This window comes from Hippoglossus stenolepis, chromosome 5, assembly GCF_022539355.2.
Source record: "Hippoglossus stenolepis isolate QCI-W04-F060 chromosome 5, HSTE1.2, whole genome shotgun sequence".
In the NCBI taxonomy this organism is placed as follows: Eukaryota; Metazoa; Chordata; class Actinopteri; order Pleuronectiformes; family Pleuronectidae; genus Hippoglossus; species Hippoglossus stenolepis.
The window spans coordinates 5,207,100-5,226,760 of record NC_061487.1 but is presented as its reverse complement, the minus strand read 5'-3'; the positions used below and the strand labels follow the sequence as shown (position 1 = coordinate 5,226,760).

At 41.5% G+C, this 19,661-nt stretch overlaps 1 protein-coding gene across 2 annotated transcripts in view; it reads right to left on the bottom strand.

Moving 5' to 3' along the window:
* Positions 1-19,661, bottom strand: part of LOC118110256 (metabotropic glutamate receptor 8) — a 138,320-nt gene that overhangs the window by 71,024 nt on the left and 47,635 nt on the right. For both annotated transcript variants that reach the window (XM_035157970.2, XM_035157971.2), the window contains exon 3: positions 14,847-15,063. In XM_035157970.2, the coding sequence (XP_035013861.1) occupies positions 14,847-15,063 (217 nt within the window). The remainder of the gene's footprint in view (positions 1-14,846; positions 15,064-19,661) is intronic.

The window sequence follows — 19,661 nt, the reverse complement described above, 5'->3', positions numbered from 1 at the left end:
CGACCGCTCTACCCCCTCAGCCACAGCCGCCCCAAGTGAAATGACTCTGACATGCTGCTCATGTCTGAGCAATAGCCAACAGCAGGGAGTTTAGTGCCTGGGGGAGCGCAGTACCTAGAGTTCACGGCAAAATGCCCCTTGTGAATTCCAAGAGAAGGAAGGGAGGAACACAACAAATTGAATGAAGCGCCTGGTGGTTTACAGGATACATTTGAAAACAGAGGGATGCTTCTTGTTTGACCGCTTGTGTGACCCCATGCCAAGCACATGAGCTGGCAGTGTGGGCATCCCTGGCCACTGCGGAGTGGAGACAGTTGATGACGTAGTATTTTGTATTTTGCTGTATTAAAAGAATAGTTCACCCAAAAATGATAATTTCGCTCATTATCTATTCACCCCTATGCCGATGGAGGGGTGGGTGAAGTGTTTGAGTCTACAAAACAGTTCTGAAGTTTCAGGGGTAAACAGTGTAGCTGCCAGGTAGCAGCAATTGAAGGTATAAGTGAATTATCTTCAGACGTAAAAAAACTAACATGCCTCCATACTGCTCCAGTGGTGTAATCCAAGTGTCCACAACCCCATTTATATTCGACTCTAAACAAGGTCATTTACACCAAGTTTTAAAGCCTAGATGTCTGCTGATATCTCCCGACTTCAGCATTTCTGATGGTCCCTGAATGCACCTCGTCCGAAGATATCAGCAGACACTGTTTACCCCTGAAACTCCAAAAGTGTTCTGTGGACTCAAACACTTCCCCCACCCCTCCATCGGCACAGGGCTGAGTAGATAATGAGTGAGTTTTCATTTCTGGGTGAACTATTCCTTTAAGCACTGAAACTGTTATTCAATGTTAAATAGATGGGTTAGGTTGTATATATTATGTGTTTAAGAGTTTTTAAAAACTTTTTAAAGAAAAAAGTTTGGGTTTCGGCAACATTTAGGCACTGACAGCTCTGTATCGATTCAGCCCTGATATAAGAAAAAACCCAAATGATACCAAAGCCTATTGAAATCTCAATAATACTCTAAAGGTATGTTAATTGCACACAAATATTTAAAAAATATAAAAAAAATATGCAATGAATTGTCTTTGCGGCAACTGTCAAGACTATGCAAGCTGATAATAAGAGAAATGTTGTGAAACCAATGGCTACATGGAGGAAGGAACTGAAAAGTGATGGCAGATGTGTAATGCTCAGTGGTGATGTAGAGTAAACATCATTTGTGTTTAACTGAGTAAAACCTGTGTTAATGGCAGAGTTAGGGTCATGTAATTCCTCCAGAGATGAAACCGGACATGACTCTGATTGATGTTTCTGCTTTTCCTCGTGTTTAAAGCCTGCGAGCATGACATCTTTTTCACTTGCTACTCTTTGTCTGCAATACACATCCTGCCACCTCTGCATGGGGCAGGTCTGTCCCTCACACAATGGGAGTGGGTGATGAAATTCACAGCAACAGCTCATCACTATGACTCAGTCAGGACCTGTGTGATACTTGTCAAGGTTGTTCCATGACAGGAAGAAAAAAATAATGTATGCCCTGTTCTATAGGAACACACAGACAAAGTGTAGATCGAGCTCAATAATTCCTTTCGATTCAGATGACCTTGAAATAAGAGTCATCCAACACATATCATACCTTTAAAGACTTTTTATTAGACAAATTCAATTCAAGTATATAATACTAATGGCATTATACTGAATTGGAACCTAAAGCAGACATGGAAAGAAAGGCAGTCAAGGTTAACATCCGGCATCGCAATGGTGAGAGCTCACATACTGTCAATTGAAATAGGTTTTGATGCACTGGGTGAAGGGAAAGTGGGAGCAAGACATAGGTCTCTGAACTAGAAACAGTGATTTCCATATGAAAAGATGTACGTGAATAGTATGCTAATCCTCTTTCTTGGAGTGATTTTTAATAAAACATGTAGAAACATCACGTATTACATCTCAAACGAGATTGTGTTATCATTCATTTACTCTCCACTATCAAGAGATGGGAGTGTTTTCAGATAACGTACAGGCCCTGTCCCAATTCCTCTCCCTTGGCCCTACCCTTAGATATGAAGTGCCCTTAGCTGGGAGTGTCCCCCTCCAAGCAGAGCCCCAAGGGAGAGGGCTAGAAAACCTTCCACTAGGAATTGGGACACTACTCGCTACGTCATCAGCAGCCTACCAACGTTATTATAGTGACAAACGATATCAACTAACATTATCATATTAACAACTGATATTATCCAACATTATAATAGTGACATATCTGACAACTGCAGGACAGATGGGACAGATTGATCTATTGATCAATACAGAGTCAGTCAGCGTGTTTATATCGGTTATTTCAATGTAATGTAAGTCCTGTCCATAGATACTTCTGCCCTGCACCGAAAACCTGGCGAGGACGGTTTTATTTTAAACTTCATATACAGGACACGGGATCAACGGACTTTACTCGTTACTCTCACTCTGTTGTTTGAATAGGGTTTTTCCTAAAACGCTTCTCACAGCGATTTAATTAGATTTTCACTTGCTACTGGATTAAAACTGTTATATTGTGGTGAGCAGGTGGACCCAAATACAGGAGACAAATTGGAGTGAAAAAACAATAAGATGGACAAATCAAGCAAAGGCTCTTGCAGAAAAAAAGCGCAGCCACAAAATCTAATTCGAAGTATTCATTATACAGAGACAAATTAGGAAAGGCTCTGGCACACACAACCGACATGGGACGAGAGAAACAAGAGGACAAAGGGAAGCACAGAGAGACAAAAGGGAGGCAGGGCTGATTGAACACAGGTGAAACACATTAGGAACAGGTGAAGACAATTACAAGGGCAGGGAAACAGGACTCAGGCAGGGAATTAAGTTGGAGACAAACTCCTTGTGCATGATTTCAAAATAAAACAGGAAACAGAACTCAGCATGAACATGGACCTAAACACAAGGAAAACCCAGGTAAATGTCCATGAACTAAGGAGTCCAAAACCAGAACCAAAACAGTCTTGCAGTCTTTTTTGTTGAAGGGGTGTTTAAAGGGCTGGATGGCCACTACATCACATAGAGAAATGGGACAACGCTACCCGAAGGGGGTAGGGCCAAGTGGTAGGACTAAGGGGTTACAGGGCATTAGTCTAACACAGGTTCGGGAAGGGCCACTTCAAGGGCCATTCCAATTTGTATAAGATCTTTCATGGTTCATTGTTAATTATTGTACACATATATCACTCTAAATTCTAATGTGATGGCATGAAAAGCTTCTCTTTGGCATCTGATGTCAGACGGTAGTGATGATGATTAAGCCACTCACAGCTGGTTTAAGCCATCTCTTAAGCAAACCCTCACTTCACTTCACAGAGCCATGTATGGCTTGCAACTAAAGTCATTTCTTCAGCGCATCAAACTTGGCAGTGATCTAGTTGGTCTGTGTTTGTTATGTCTGTTTTTTCACCACAGGCCAGAGAGACCCAGAGACAGGAACTAGATATAAGCAAGGAGGGCATGGGAATTACAGGTGACACATTTCTGTCTGAACAGAGCTGCTGACAGAGGCAGTGATTTAAGAAACCTTTGTCCCGGTTTCTTTTTCAGTGTGTCGTTGTTAACAAGCTCTGCATTGTTGCAGCACTCACAGCTTCCTGCAAGTGATGATGTATTCAGTGAAAGTAGCTCATCTCAAACCTGCTCCCTCGCACTGAGGACTCTGATACAGAAAGAAAGACATGGCTTCATGATGGGATCCTCATTCACAATTGTCTTTTAAATGCACACCACGAAGACGCTGAAGAAGAGACAGAAAATCAATTATTTGATTAAACTCAAAAACTCTAGAGCACTGATGGCTCAGGGGGAGGAGCAGGTCGTCTCTCCCACTCCATGGGCCAAAGTGTCCTTGGGCAATATACTAAACCCCAAATTTCCCCTTACGATTGGGCTGCTGGGGTGTGATTGATATGTGATGCAGAAAGTGTGACACCATATGTTTGTGAATGGTGGTTATCAAGACTAGAAGAGTGCCATATAAATATAGACATTTACCATTTACATTTTCCTCCTATTTAATATAACATATTTCATCAGTATCATTATATTATTAACTTATTAACATTTTCTTTACTTCTTAGGTTGAACAATTCACAAACCTAGCAGTAGAAAATACAGGAGGCAGCTTTTAAAGGGACCTAACTAAAGATTGAATACATCCCAAAACAAAACCCACCATGACCTCATGATAGCCAAGGGATTTTTGGTTGACTGAAAATAACCTTCCAGTTCCTCAAACTCAGTCGGTACTCTTTTTTAAATTTTTTAATCTTTTTTTATCCTGTCCCTAAATAATTTGTTGTGGTTTGTTTACTGGACTTTGTCAGCAACCAGTTTGGGGTTTTCTAGGTCACTTAAATAGGTGTTCCTGTTTCTGTTGTTTTACTTTCCTTTCACTCAGTCAGTCCTGTTGGTTTTAGATCTCCTCTGAGTGCATTCTCTCACCTGCTCCTTTCCACACCAAGTTCGATTGGCTGCTGCTAATGGACAGCAAGTAATCTATTTGTTTGAGGAAAGGTGAGCTGCTGACTACAGATGAATCATTTTGCTCTGCTAACTTGTTATTGAGGGAAGAAAGCTGAAGGAATCCCTGAACATGAAATATTCATCTACTCCTCATTCTGCATGCAGAGGGGAAGATGCTGCTCTCCAGGAAACATAAAGAGAAGTAAGTAAAAGATACCAGGCAAATTTTAAAATAGTTTGATTTAACAAAAATTGCATTTTCTTCTCCAATTATAGAAAACAAACTAAAAGAAGAAATGTGAGATGGGACAGAAAGTATTTACGTCTTATGTGATAAGGAGAAAGGGATAAAGAAGTAGAGAAGGGAAGATGGAAGAGAATGAGGAGCTGTGAGGAAGAGGAGAAAGAAAAGCAGATTATCTCCTGCTGGCTTTCACACTTCTCCAGTAAAAAAATGGGAGGTTTTCGCTGCGACAGAATGACAGGGAAAATACAACACCATCATTTTTACCATCACTTAATCTGCTGTGTGCGCACACACATGCACACACACAAGCACACACACATACACAAAGGAACCGTTGGAGTAAGAGAAATATCTTCTGCCGACTTTAGAAAAAGAATAGACCTGCTTTACTGAAGCAATAAAAGGTTAAATTTGAGTCATGTAGGTAAATCAGCTGATTTCGTGACAGAGGGTCTCAGTTTTCTGTTGACTGCTGCTGTCAATTCATGACAGTTTTATACTGTTTTTATTTCTAAGCATTCATTCACTATAACTATTGGAGGAATGATATGGACAAAATCCAGTCCCTAGAGAATGTCTTGCCATTCATTCAGTCAACATGTTATACAACATAGTTATAATATAGAGCTGTTTTTGGGGACATAAGCTGAATGCTTTTCAATTATCCAATGAGAGCTGGGCACACAAGTCGAGATTATTGTAATTATTATATGACAATTTTCTATATAAGCAAAGGTCCCATGATTCCCCCCTTGATTTCCACAGCTTACATGGATGTGAAACTTCCTTGGTTTGGTTTATATTTTATGAAAATTCTATCCGGTGGCATAAATGCTGCTGAGAACTGAAGTATTTTAAGTATTTTCACTGGATAGTGACAACCCACTAATGAATCTGACACATTTACCAAAATTCAGTTTTCTTTGGAATCACTGTTAGAAATTAAAACATTCTTCAGATTTTGACAATGTTTGTGATTTTTCATGTAGGTTGTGCAACCGCTGACATGTTCATTGTAATTCCAACATTGTTCAGAGGGTTTTTCCTTTCCAGGACTTAAACTTCTCCCAGAGCTCCTGCTGTCATAAAGCTGCTGCGATTATTAGGGACCGTTCCGCCTCAAGACGACAACAAATGACACTCAAAGAGAAACAAACAAAAAGCAGCTCTCTGGAAACCTGAGACAAGCCGTGATATCAACATACGCTGCCACAGCTTTTCAAACTATCACCCGTGCACGCAGGTTTTGAAGATGAGCCTGTACCTAACAGCTGCTGAGATGAATTCAGCCTGGTAGGTGACGTCGGATAATGAGTTCAAACAGGAGTCAGCCTGCTGTTGGCCAAAAGTTTCCCGCTACGAGCTGAAATATCCCGGTTCACCAATGTGTGTGTGTGTTTGTGTGTTTGTGTGAGGACAGAGAATCAGGGCTATGGATCAAAAAGAGGGATTGTGGTAGAATATGAGAAAATACGGGGAATTAGATTTAAAAACCACATCAAGCCCCCCAATAAACTGTTACTTTCTGCACTTGTGGTAAATAAAGGCCCCTGGTCACTATTCAGGAATTATCTCAATAACTAAAAAGTACCCGGCAAAGTGCCCACAGAAAGCGTTACAGTTGCCAAAGAAACTAATCCACAAATGTCAACCTCCTGTTGGCACGTGAGGAAAAGTCAGGGGCTCATCAAAACTTTGTTCATCCTTTGGGCACCATGAATATCTGCACAAAATGTCAGCATCCAATAGTTATAGTGTCAGCGGTGGAACAACAGGCAGTGGCTACCACAGAGTAAAGCTGCTAGCATGAAAAAAAACAGCGGCCTGAATCTATAAGACTCATTTATCTGCAGTTTGCAGGCAACAATCCTTTGTTAAACCTGATGCTGCCACATACCATCCTCTTAAATCACTGAAACAAGGCCCTGAGCATCAAACTAGACGTTGGGGAAATCTAACATAAAAGTGTGTCATTTAATTTCAGCTCAAGAAGTTTTTATTTCGTTTTTATTTTCACCTTCTCAATTTGTGAAGTCAAAAAACAGAAGAGAACCGCAGGACTCATGGCCTCAGGACACACTCAGGAAGTCGCTGTTAGCGGGGAACACTGTGTTCACTGAAGTCTTTCAGTCAGACTCAACACGCAGGTTTCAGCTCTGAACTATCAGGGGCTGGAGAAAGTTGCTGAAGTGAACAAACGATATGGAGGAAAAAAGAAGTTAACAACACAGACACAGAGAGGGATGTGTTGGATAAATGACTGTTCACTCTGGGCTTATTGTACCAGTCTTATTACTGAGAATTACAGCTTGTCGGACCACTGTTATTATTTTCAATTGTCATTATCATTTTTGGGGTTATTACTTTTGTAAGGCTCAATACTCCAGTCAGACTGCCGGACCAGAATTCATTTGGCGAGGTTCTGTGTTCTCTGGGTTGTCACCTTTGCGACCACCTATGCTTACATCTCAACAGGTTAAAACAATGGACGTCATTTTTTCTAAACTCAAATATAAGTAGTTTACTTTGACTCAACCCCTCTGTCTTTCTGCCCCAAGTACTCACTGTGCCACTGTTTGTGAAAGCTGAATGTTCTCCCGGAGCCCCTTTTTGTCCAAATGAAACTTATTTGTGAGTTATTTTTGTATCTTTATAGGAACCACTGACCTTGGGATTGAAAGTCACAGGAAGGGTAGAGAAAGTTCGATCAGGTTTTATTATTATACTGTTTATGTGTTTAAGTTTCTGTCAGTATAAAATGCATGTTTTCTATGAAAATAGCGTGCAGTGATGCCGCTCTGACTGTGATGATTACACAAAGCTACATTTCAGCTCAATAAATAAATAAAGTGAACTTCCACCAGTTTTGTTGAAGCTGCGATGCTCGTCAATATGTCAGCATTCCAACTCATGAGTACTCAATAGTAATTAGTATTTTATTACAGAAGTAATCAGAACTCATGTGTGCACACTCAACTCCAAACAAGCCCTCAAATTATGATCTTAACTACAAAACCTGTATTGTGATGCAATAGCAGTCCAAAGACAGACTGGCTGACACAGTGGTGTTCGAGCGTTTATGACAAAAGTTTCACCTTCCATTCTGGAAAATGTAAGTAATTATTATTTCTGTAACTTTGGAAAATAAATTAACTTGGTTCTTTTCACCTGAATTAATTTTCTAAAAACTTCTCTAGTCTAGAGTTCTCATGTGTTAATTTTCTCTGAATCTGGATAAATTACCAGCAGATTAACTGATCCCAAAAATATATATTTGTCCACAGCAAGAGTTTCACCGCTCAAAGTCGTGGACCCGTTTGGCACAGTTCAGGCCTTATGGACACAAAAAGGGGCCCATGCAGGGCCCGAGGATGAGAGCTCACATGGACTCAAACGAAGGCCATCACACATGCTGGAGTGGAGAATATTTACAGTGATGGAGCCGCAGGTCATCTTCATCTGAATCCTGTCTATTTACTGGAAATAACTCTTAATAAACATTGAAAACCAGACGACTGTGTTAGTGGTCTGTGAGGCGGTGACAGTGACTCAGCTGAGCACGCAGGAGGTCAAGGCTCTCTGGAGTTCAGGTCGAGTTCAAACACTTCAAAGGCGAATGGGCAAGAAAACACATTTAATCCATGATTCAAAGGATTATCAAGCTGAGGAACTGATCATTGAGGCATTTGGATTTTTCCGGCAGAATGTTAGTTAAGTGTGAAAGGGGGGGACAGCTCAGACGAGGAGCTTCCAGGAAAAAAATGACTCATTTTCCAGTGATATGATGTAAATGCTCCTTAAATGTATTGCTGCTTCGCCCTGCTAGTGAGCTCACACTCTCCTCCCTGGGAAACTGTGCTGTCGTCGGCCCGGTGAGCCAGCACAGAACAACCCAGGACAGCTCAGCCTGGTGGAGAGAGGCACCAAGGCAGCCCACCTGGCCCATCATGGTGAAAACCACAAGGAAAGCTGACTGTAGGTCTGGGACTCTGCCAAGGCCATGTAGGGAGACTTCCAGTTCCTTGTTACGACACAAAACCCAGGAAGCGCAATCGAGTCGCTCAAGCATGACGTTTCTGACTTAGAGGAACTATAACAAAACGCGCGAGTGTTTTTCCCCAGAGTTTTTGGGTTGGTAGACATGCCAGATACCCACATTAACCTGTAGAAGCACTAACAAAGTGGAATTTGCATGCTATGTCCCCTTTAAAATTCCATATGAGCTTCTTTGATTTGATGCAGTTTTGCAGATATGTGTGAAAAATAAGTTATAAAAACGTTTTTATATTTCAGTACACCATCTTTCTATACCTGCAGGTTACATTGTTGGACGGGGGAGTTGAGGCACAATAACAGTAACTCACACTGTCAGGATCAGACACAGTTGAATCTATATCTATTGTGTATATTAATAAGAATTGTAGCTAAATTGCATATTATATAAATAGATGAATATTATAGATTGTCTATCCAGAGCCCTTAGAACGTATAAGCTCTTAAATAATCAATGCAAATTCAAATTCATTCTTATAATAGCCTGGATATGACATGATTCACTTTTGTCATGTAACGTTTCACTCACAGAGCAGTGCAGGAGTAAAAGTGTGGTGGGCTGTAACTTGACAAAACTCGTGTTGTCTTAAAAACCTAGCTGATGGAAGTAGAGATGGGTGATGGAATCAGAGGGCACCATGGCTTGTTTTTATTGGCTGCTCTGATAGCTGTTGTGTCTGGCTGACAGCAGGGAGACACTCTGCGGTGAGGCAGGAGCCATAATCAAGACACAAACGTTTACTTCCTCTGACTGTTGTCCAATTCCAGACAAAGACATGAAAACAAAAGTTTTAGGTAAAAAGAAAGACATGTGCACTGAAACTACATGTGCAGGGGAGAGAAAGATTCCTCAAGGAGTTGTGGGCTACAAATAACAAATAGGTTTTTTTTTTAAAAGCATTGACCAAACAACTACAAGCTCCTGATGTATTATGGCCAAACCAGAAGTGCTGACTCTGAACATCCTGACTCGGACACAGGCCACTGCACTGCTCTTGCAGCAGTTATAGTTTGGACAGGACAACACATTAGCTGTGTCATCAGAAACGGACATTGCTTCGATGACTGATCATAAGAACGGTCATCATTTTTCTCTTCCTTACATGGGAGGAACTAATAAGTGAGGATAAGACAAGAGACTTTGAAGACACTTTAGTGCCTGTTCTAAATCTGCCTGTTTGTAACGTTGTATTCTCTTGTCCTCTGTTAATGCTCTGGAGCTACTTCAGAATTATTCCTTGTCATTGGTGAGTCCTACTCAGTCCTAAACAGTTCTACAATATACTGTCACTTTTTAGTGTTTGTGTGCTGGACGTTGTGTGCAGAATGTCCCTTAAAAAGAATTCTAAGTCAACAGCAGCGTTGCCAGATGGGAAATGTTGAAGCGTCGTACCAGAAGCGTAAAATTATCGTATTTTGAGGAAAATTATCTGTGTCGAGATTCAGAAAAGCACTTGTTTGGAAACCCTGCTCCAAAATGTGCTGTCCCCCACTGCAGGAACAAACTGAGCTGAGCGCTGTCGTCGTGCTCGCAAGTCACGTTCATCAACATGATTGTCTGGAAACACGTCATCTGAGAAGAGATGCGTAAACACAGACGTGATCCATACTTTACCACCCAGATTACAACTGATAATACTAAGTGTAAAAAAATTATCAAATTATTATACATAATGGAACTTTTTGCATTATTGATAGTACAGAGGGCAAATACGATAATTATCGAACATGTGGCAACACTGGACAACAGCGTCCTTACACACACACACACACACACACACACACACACACACACACACACACACACACACTGCTGCAGCTTTGAGTGGAGCTACTTCCCAGCAGCCCAGAGAACCAACTATGACATCACAGATTGGGAAGAGGTGACCTCCACCTGTAAATTGTCCTATAGAGCTCTGCCCCTTCCTCAGCTTAACTCAAGCCTCGACCCGCCGCATGGCAGAGAGATCACAGTGTTTCGAACGATTCGTCTATGAAGCCGCTCGCCGCAGCAGCCGTTGCCATGGAGAGGATTCACGGGGCATCGGCGGCAGTGATCCGGTGTTATGCTGCAGCCATTAGTGCAGGTCTCAGTAGATCTCGGGTTACACACATCAGTAACATCTGTTCACGTCTCAGCAGCTGGATCATCAGGTCGGGGAGGAGATCCTTCTTTCACCCTCCGCCACCTTCTCCTTTTCTTTTCAATGCTTTCTCCAGCATGTCTGTCCATCTCTCCTTCAGCCCTCTTCCTCCCCTTCTACCCTGTCCTTCCCTTTTCAACTCTACTCTTACTTCCTTCTCCATCTCCTTTCCTCCTATATCTCATTCCCATCTCCTCCTCTTCATCTTTCACTACCCCCTTCTTTCCTCTTCCAACAGCTATTCTCCACCCCCTGTCTTTACCTTATTCCCTTCTCCATCTCCTCCTTCCCTCTTCACCTCCTCCTTTCTTTCTTCACCTCCTTCTTTCCTCAATACCAAATCCAGTATCATCATTGCCTCATTTCCTTCCTTTTCTCTTATATTTCATCCTTCCTCCGTCTCCCTTTACCACTCTGCCTTGTTTTCCTTCACTGTCTTTTATGCCTCCTATCTTACACTTACTGTAAGCATCCTACTCTACATCTCACTCTTCCAGCTCCATCTACCTCATCTTTTCCTCTCCTGCCTTATCTGTTTTTCTGCACGTCTTTTTCTCCTCTACATTCTCCTTGTAGATTTTCCTCCTGATCTCCTTTCAACTAATCCTTCCATCTCTCCTGTCTTCTATTCCCTTCTTTCCCTAAACCACTTAAATAGCCGTGACAGGAAATAGATTTACAGCTAATTATACACAATGAGGCTTTTAACACCAGAATGAAATATGGAAGCTAATTAGTTATCAGCTCTAATCAACACATCTTCCCTTATCATGTCTGTTCCATGTGTTGGGAATCCTGCAGCAGCTTCACATGCAACTCCCATTGATATAAATATGAAATCCAATCTGCTAATGAAGTTTGTGTGTGTGTGTGTGTGTGTGTGTGTGTGTGTGTGTGTGTGTGTGTGTGTGTGTGTGTGTGTGTGTGTGTGTGTGTGCGTTTGCAGAGACGCGTGGAGCAGCATCAGTCATGAAGACTCACTGATCCAACAGGAACCACAGCTGCTTTCTGCACAGCGTCTCGTTATTAATCTGAATCTTTTAAACTCCGCGATCGCAGCCATTCTTCATGATTATCGCTGCCGCCGTTTTCAAACCGATTACACCAGTGTCACACGCCCAGCTAAATCTGTCTGTGTTACAGCTTCCTGGTACAAAGCACTGCTCCTGGTGACGCAAGTCTAAGAGAATTCTTAGAAGTATGGTCTATCTAAGAACTTCTTACATTTACGACCCAGGTGAAAATAAAATTGTCGAAGCATCTCAGCCCTTAAGAGGTGACCAACTGTCAGGAGGAGGACTTCATAGTGTGATGAGAAAAGATGAGTAAAGGACCAGGATGAAGTTTGAGTTAGTGTCACCTGTGCATGAAGAAACTGTTTATGTGCTGCAGTTGGACAACAGCACACAGAACCACTCTACACACAACCAGAAGGAACGAGGTGTTCATCTGCTGCAGTTTTCTCTCACACCTGCTTCCTAACAGTAAACACTGGTCATCCGTCTGCTTGGTTTATCTGCTTCTTTTATTTGCCTCCATCGCTGTTTACTTGTTTACTGGATTACAGTAGATTTACACGCATCGCTGCTACATATGTAGACTAGTCAGCAAGCTGAGCTGTTTTCCCTTCTTTAATATAAATACGTTATATAATTAGCAGCATGGTATATAAATGTAAGCCATTAAATAGAACAACCCAGCATGTGAACTATATATATGTATATATGTAAGTGCAGCTTACAATTTATTCAACTGAGATATTAACTAAGTCAAATTCATGCACTTTCACCACTTGATGTCAATTAATCCTACACACTAAACCTTTAACATGTTATATTTATATTATGTATTGTGCTAGTTGACCATTCCACAGGGCTCCTCCACACGCCAGAGACAAGGTGTTGCTTTTCAGCATACTTTTATTGTTCCTTTCACACACACGTTAGCAGACATAAATTATCTAACTTAAGGGGTCTAGCTTTGCAGCTCAGTCCTTTCTGGTTTCTGTCCTGTCTGTCCTCCCGTGTGTGTCTTTGTCTTGAGTGTCTCTCAGCATTCTCAGGCCTGCTTGTTTCTCTCCGCGTGATTCTCTCCGTGACTGTTCCTCTGAGGCAGCTCAGCCGCTGCCTTGTAAACCTGAGGATCAATCAGCCAACAGCTCTTACCTGCGCTAATTGATCCTCTGGTACAGGTGAAGGTGCTCTCCCAGTCCCCTCACCTCCGCATACCCCCATCACCAAATTCAGGCAAGGGAGCCATCTAGCCTTACCTACTCCCCCCTGGTGTCTGTTACAATAAAGTAATTAAGGAGAGTTGTTTGGAAGGATAAACATGAGCTGCAACACGATTCTCATTAGCTCTATAATCAATACAGTGATACATCCGGCTACAATCTGTGTTACTGAAAGTAATCTGAAATTCAAATATTCTGCTCTCTAAATGCACAACAATAAAATATGCAAGGGTTATTACTGTATGTAATGGTCATGGTTAGTACATACTGAGATAATTAGCAGGAGCTAGTTAGTTGGCTCCACTGTGGGTTAAGAAACTGCTGCTGTAGCTGTGATAGCTCATTTCTGGATAGTGGGAGGAAGTGGACAGCTGTCGTCTATCTTCATATACAGTCTATGGTATTATTTTGTCTCTATAGGAAACAACTCATCATTGTGAAAGCAAATTACAGGTAGATCCCAGTCTGTCTGAATTTACGGTTGCTGTTGACAATTATAGGTTTTTAACGAAAGAAATATGAAATAAGAGCACTTTTAGTTTTGATATGCATCTAAATTTGCACTGAATTTAAAGTATTTATGGTAAAAGAAAAGTAAAAAACTGTAAAATGTCTGGCACCAAAAGTTGCCAAACACCATTAAATTACAGAACAAACCTTTAACTAATCTGAAGATATTCAAAAACAGTACAGAAACAAATACAGATACAGAGATTCAGCAAAACGTTGTGTATTATTTGTATATCTAGATTTCCCAAAAATATGTTTTCAGAGTGCAACTGACAAAACCCACTTAAAAAAGGTTTTACTTGATTTGTGAGAGGTCAGTGTGAAGCTCACAAGTAATACCACAAACACAACTGATTACACAGAACACATGTTAGCATGTATCGCTACCTCAGCCGGTGCCACCCACACCCCTCCCACTTGTCTACAGTATCTCCTATGCCAACAGCTGCAGACGGAGAATCAGCCACAGTTGTATCCACATCAACAATTGACACGTCACTGCCCAATATGCCACAGTTGTAGAGGGAATGTAGCAAGTGTTGTGAAATGAAAGAGATTATTCACTTCATGTGACATTTTTCTCCTCATCAATTTGATCCCCTCATCCTGCGCTTTGATAGTTATTTGTACCAAAACCACTGGATATTGTTCAGGAAATATGGGAAGTGACAGCCTGCATTCTCAACTTCAATGAGTTTTACAGTTTGTTTGTTTTTTGTCATCATTTCTTCATGCATCATCATGCGAGTAGTCTGAGAGAAAATGGGAGGGTCTGCAGCTGCCAATCACAACCTCTGATTCATCCACAAAACACACAACACACACACACAGTGACCTCCAACATACGTAGAAAGTAATGAATTTCAACATGTCTCTCAAAATCAAATTATTATAATTATATATAATTATATTATAATTATTGTAGGAGCTTGTCTAAGAGCGAACGTTGGTGTGATTACTTCACAGTGACCAGTTGAGGTGAAGAATCAGCTTCTTGAGTAATTACATCTTGGGTCAGTGAAACGCCTTCTCATCCTGCTCAAAACGCACCGAGCAGAATCGTACCACTAGTTTAACAACCAGCAGTGTGAAAAGCCCAGCAGTCAAGCAAACTATAGGCTCCAGTCAAAAATACCTCAAGGTTTCCTACCTGAATCCCTGGAGATCTGGACGAAGGCCTCTACGCCGCTCTCGCCATAGTTTCCCTCGGAGGCGAGCGTGGACACGTAGTTCCAGCCCATCGCTGTCACGATGTCCAGCATGGCCTGAGCCTGGTAGGAGTCTGGAGGGACCACGCGGACGAAGAAGTCGTAGCGGGTGTTGTCGCTGAGCTCTGGAGCTGTTGAAGCGTAGCTAATCTGAGGAATCTGTGGAGACACACAGGGGGTAAATGTTAGTTTCAAACTATTGGAATAGTATAAATATTGGTACAGTGTGTAGCCTTCTTTAACCCTAAGAAGCCTACAGAGACAAAGAAAAACCTTGACATAGAGACTTTGGGTTATACCACCGACAGTTGCAGTTCCACCTCAACAGGCCTAGGAATACACCCACACATGAATACCAACATGGGGCTAAGTGCTGGGAAATTTCCACTTCAGTGAACCAGCAGGCTTCTGTTCTTTTATCACATTTGCACACATGGTAAATCTGCTCTTGGTTTCATGAAGTCACTTTCTAAGTTGCCTTTGGAACGCGGAGAATCACACGATTCACCATTTACAGCACCATTATAAATGTTTCAAAAGTTGTTTTGTTGAACATGTGCTTATGTTGCAGCGATGCTACGCTTGTCCCAGGAGGATGGGTTTCTATCTTATCTTACTCTTTTCTAATTCTATAAAGCCTTAGACAGGAGACTAAGTAGGGAACGGACGATAGAAAACAGCTGGACTGTTACATGTCTCACAGTATATCTGTTGAGATTTAAACCCATCGAGTGTGAACCTTAAATCCTGACCTTACTCTGCTTCCTGTTGTTCAGTTTCTTGTCAGAGTCGAGTTAGCGAGCTGTGCTGTGTGAGTTTAGGAGGCGGATCAGGGCATAGATCCTGCAGCAGAAGGGCCGACAGGCCCGGTGGGGATGGATAATGGTCCTTTATAGAAGGATTGAAGGGCTGATTGATTTCACTTCAGTCAGAGGCTGAGGTGTTGGGCCGTGTGCCGCCGAATGCCGCCGAATGCCTCATCAGGATTCACAGAGGAGGATGAGGAGGGAGGAAGACGGATGGCATCGGGCCTGACAGCAATACAAATGTCACTCGGCCTGGCTTGCTCAGCGACAGGCAGCAAATTAAAGGCCTGTACTGTAAATACAAACCTGTCTGAGAGCCGACACTATCAGAGCGCTGCAGGTTTAACACATCACACAGGGGCTGAAGTTTATTTTCACCAGAGCTGAACACAAACACACCTGAGCTTCTGACGCTTTACTGACTTTTTAAACTGAAGACAATTTGAATGTTTTCTGTGAGTTGAGGAGACTTATGGAAAATTGGGGGATGGGGCTGTCCAAAATGTTAACTTTTCAAAAACTCTGAAGACATTACCCACTTTACATTTGAAGAAGAATTCCACACACGTTATGCTTCAAACCTGGAGGGAGGAGGAAAACTCCCTTTAGGAAACTCTGAGACCAACTTTACAGTTTAAACAAAAGTCAAAGATCCTATTTTCAGAGAAGTGATGACAACAATAGACTGTGTGGAAAAGAAGAAAAAAAGAAAAAACATAGGTGCATAACTCTACTGCTCTTAATCCAAACCCTGCACCTTGAGTCAGATATGAGGTTTTGATGTGACAATGGAGACTGATCGCATCAGAAATATGTGATTAATGGAGGTGTGAGTCACACACACACACACACACACACACACACACACACACACACACACACACACACACACACACACACACAGACACACACACACACCAGTTAGAGTACCGTAAAGGCAGAACTAGCTGCAGATGCATGAGAATATGACAAGGACCCTCCATTAGCATTAATGATGCATTGTGAGCTGAATAAACAGCAGCATCACTTATTGATGCTCAAGCAGCTGCTGCTCCATTAAGGACACATCGGCTCCTCATATTTACACACCGTGTTTCAGTATTTAAAGGACCATACCAATGTTTTCACCATGTTTTATCTGATTTAATGGCAGTCGTGTTGCAGTAATGGCGTTTCAGAAGCAGATCACAGGGTTGTGTATGTGTGATCAGAGCATGTGGAGTGAACCCGCACATTCTCATAAGTAATCCAGCCTTTTACCAGGGGCTGCACCCAATCGGACATGCCTGCAGAACCCCCACAGAACCTCCAACTTTAGTCAATATGATAAAACTCTGAGCTGCTTCACACAAAGTTAGTGACGTGGTCTGATCATATCTGTCGCACATGTTAACGTCAGACGCAGATGTAAATGAGCTGCAGTTCATCTGACTAACATATAAAGTGCAGCGAAATAAGATCTGGTGCTGAACTGATAAAGCTGGGCAATAATACAATAACTACAACATAAATATCATAGTTACTCTGCTCATACAGAGGAGTTTAATAACTTCAATTGGGAGCTAAATTCATTCTTTAAACTTAAGAGAAATAATAATGTGACAGTTATTGCGCTAATTATCGTTACCGACTTAATTTTTGACCATGTCCTCCATCACTACATTCTGCTGATTAACTTCAGTGACTAATGAAAGTTAGGTTCAGGGATTGCAATAGTTATCAAGTTCATATTTAAACTCATTCTTTTCTTCAAAAGAACCACATGACACAAACATGCATATATCTTTTGTGTCATGTCAATTTGGCCCATCCCTTCCATGTTCTTTCAGTACTACATACACAACACATGGAAAAATGTATGGAAAATGTACAAATAATGAAAAAGAAACAAATGAAAAGAAATATAGAGATTAAAATGATCATCATCTTCATCTCTGTGCTCCTAGCTTAATGGCCTCCAACTATAGATTAGCACCAACTGTCTACAAGTGATGCCCCATCTCCTTATATTCACAGCAATGAATGGAAAGGCTCAATACATAGCATTTTCCTTTTTATATGTTCTGGACATTTGGTTACAATTTGCAGTTATTTTGGATGAAACTCATTTCACCTGTTTACGTCCACAGTTGAACTTTTCCTGTTGTTAACCAGACCTCAGGAGCTTTTAGACGCAACATGCAGGACAGAGATGTTGTTTTCTTTGCAGATGATTTGGTTTTGGATGGCTGACCTCCAGGCTGTGGCCAGAGAGCTGGCCGCCCTGAGTCGGAGGTGGAGGTGCCCTTCACGTTGAGCTACTGAGCAAAGTTCAGGGGTTCAAATATCTGAGGGGTTTTGTGAGGGTGAGAATGTCAAGTAGCTAAAACTATATGAGCATAATTTTCTCTTCAGTCTGAAAATTAGATGATTGGTATGATTTGGAAAGTGGTCAACGAGGATGTGAATTACAATCAGTGATTCTTATTAAGTAAATTGAGTAAAACATGAAAAACGCCGCTACAGTCCTTTAACAAGCGAGATTTGTGGGGAAGAAAAGTGACATGAAATTACAACGGTAATGATAATAATCACAATAATAACTGATGTGGTTTGTGAAATGAGCGTCTCGCTGTAGTCTCACAGAGTTTCAAATGTGCTTTTGGATAAATTGCGATACTCTCAGAGACAGATCTAAATTGAGCCCTGCTGGTGGCTTCTGAAGGAGTCGCCGCCACCACTGGAGGAGCAGCAATTTTAATTAGCAGCCTAATTGGAAACCCTGCTGATCAGCTCGCCACACACTCATATCTCCAGCCTCACAGCGGTGCAATCACCAGCTCAAAAAAGAAAACACGGAGGTAGTGGTGAGGGCATGTGGTGGTTGATTTCATTATTTATTACCGCTCACGTGGTACAAGGGTAGATGCTGAGAACATCTGAACGGATCTATAATCTATAATCAATCTACTGTCTCGTTGTATTCAAGGATTTAATTTTAACCTCCATCACGGTTGAAAACAACATCAAAATCAATGATTACTCAAAGGCATCATCAATGAGACGATCCTCTTGCTTTACAAGCAAACCTACAAAAAAATGGTAAATGCTTATGAGAACATACGTCACTCCAGTTAAATGAAATCAATGTGATAACAATATCTCAGATTTATGCACAACATGTACAGAGTTAAATTCTGTTAAATAAGATCCTTTTGGGAGGAGCTTGGAAAAGTAATAGGAAATATTGTCTAATAGGACGTTCCAACGGACTGTGGCCTTTTTTTATTTTTGGACACAAAAAAAAAAGAATTAGTTCTACCTGATGAGACCTTGCACTTTGTTGAAGATGAGTGTTAATGCAAGTTTAAATAGGGTATTTGTATATCCCCATTAAACAACAAGGAAATTCAAAGAGCTTTGGTTTCCATAAATAAGTCACTAAAGCTGCTTTCAGGCGTGCACGGAACTGTATTTTCTCTGGAGGAGTTACATGTGTGAAATGTCCGAGTGAGACTCTCCGCAGTCTCTGCAGACTTTCTCTGCCTGGCCTCCTAGTATAAAGTCGGTAGAGCTCTAGGAGAAGTCGATGTGAGAACACAGCAGGGGATCACACGAATGAGTGGGGGGGTTGATGACACTTCAAACACGCTACATACGCAAAAAAAGGAAAAAGGAAAAGAAAACAAATATCTCCTGGTGAAAAAGCAGTGTCACACACGTAGTAGACACCGACGAAGATGTCTGAAGAGTTTGTGATGATAAAAGCCGTCTATGTGTTGTCAAAAAAAACACGTGATCTCCACCTCTCGCATTAATAATGTGGAGGATTAGTTGCAAATGTGTCAAAGGCAAACTGGTTAAACTCTGTAGCCAATTCTTCTGATTTTACCCACAGGTCATGTCTGAAAACGGTTTAACACTGTAAAAAGTTTGACTGTTGACTCAGACATTGGCACCGTAAAGGTCAGC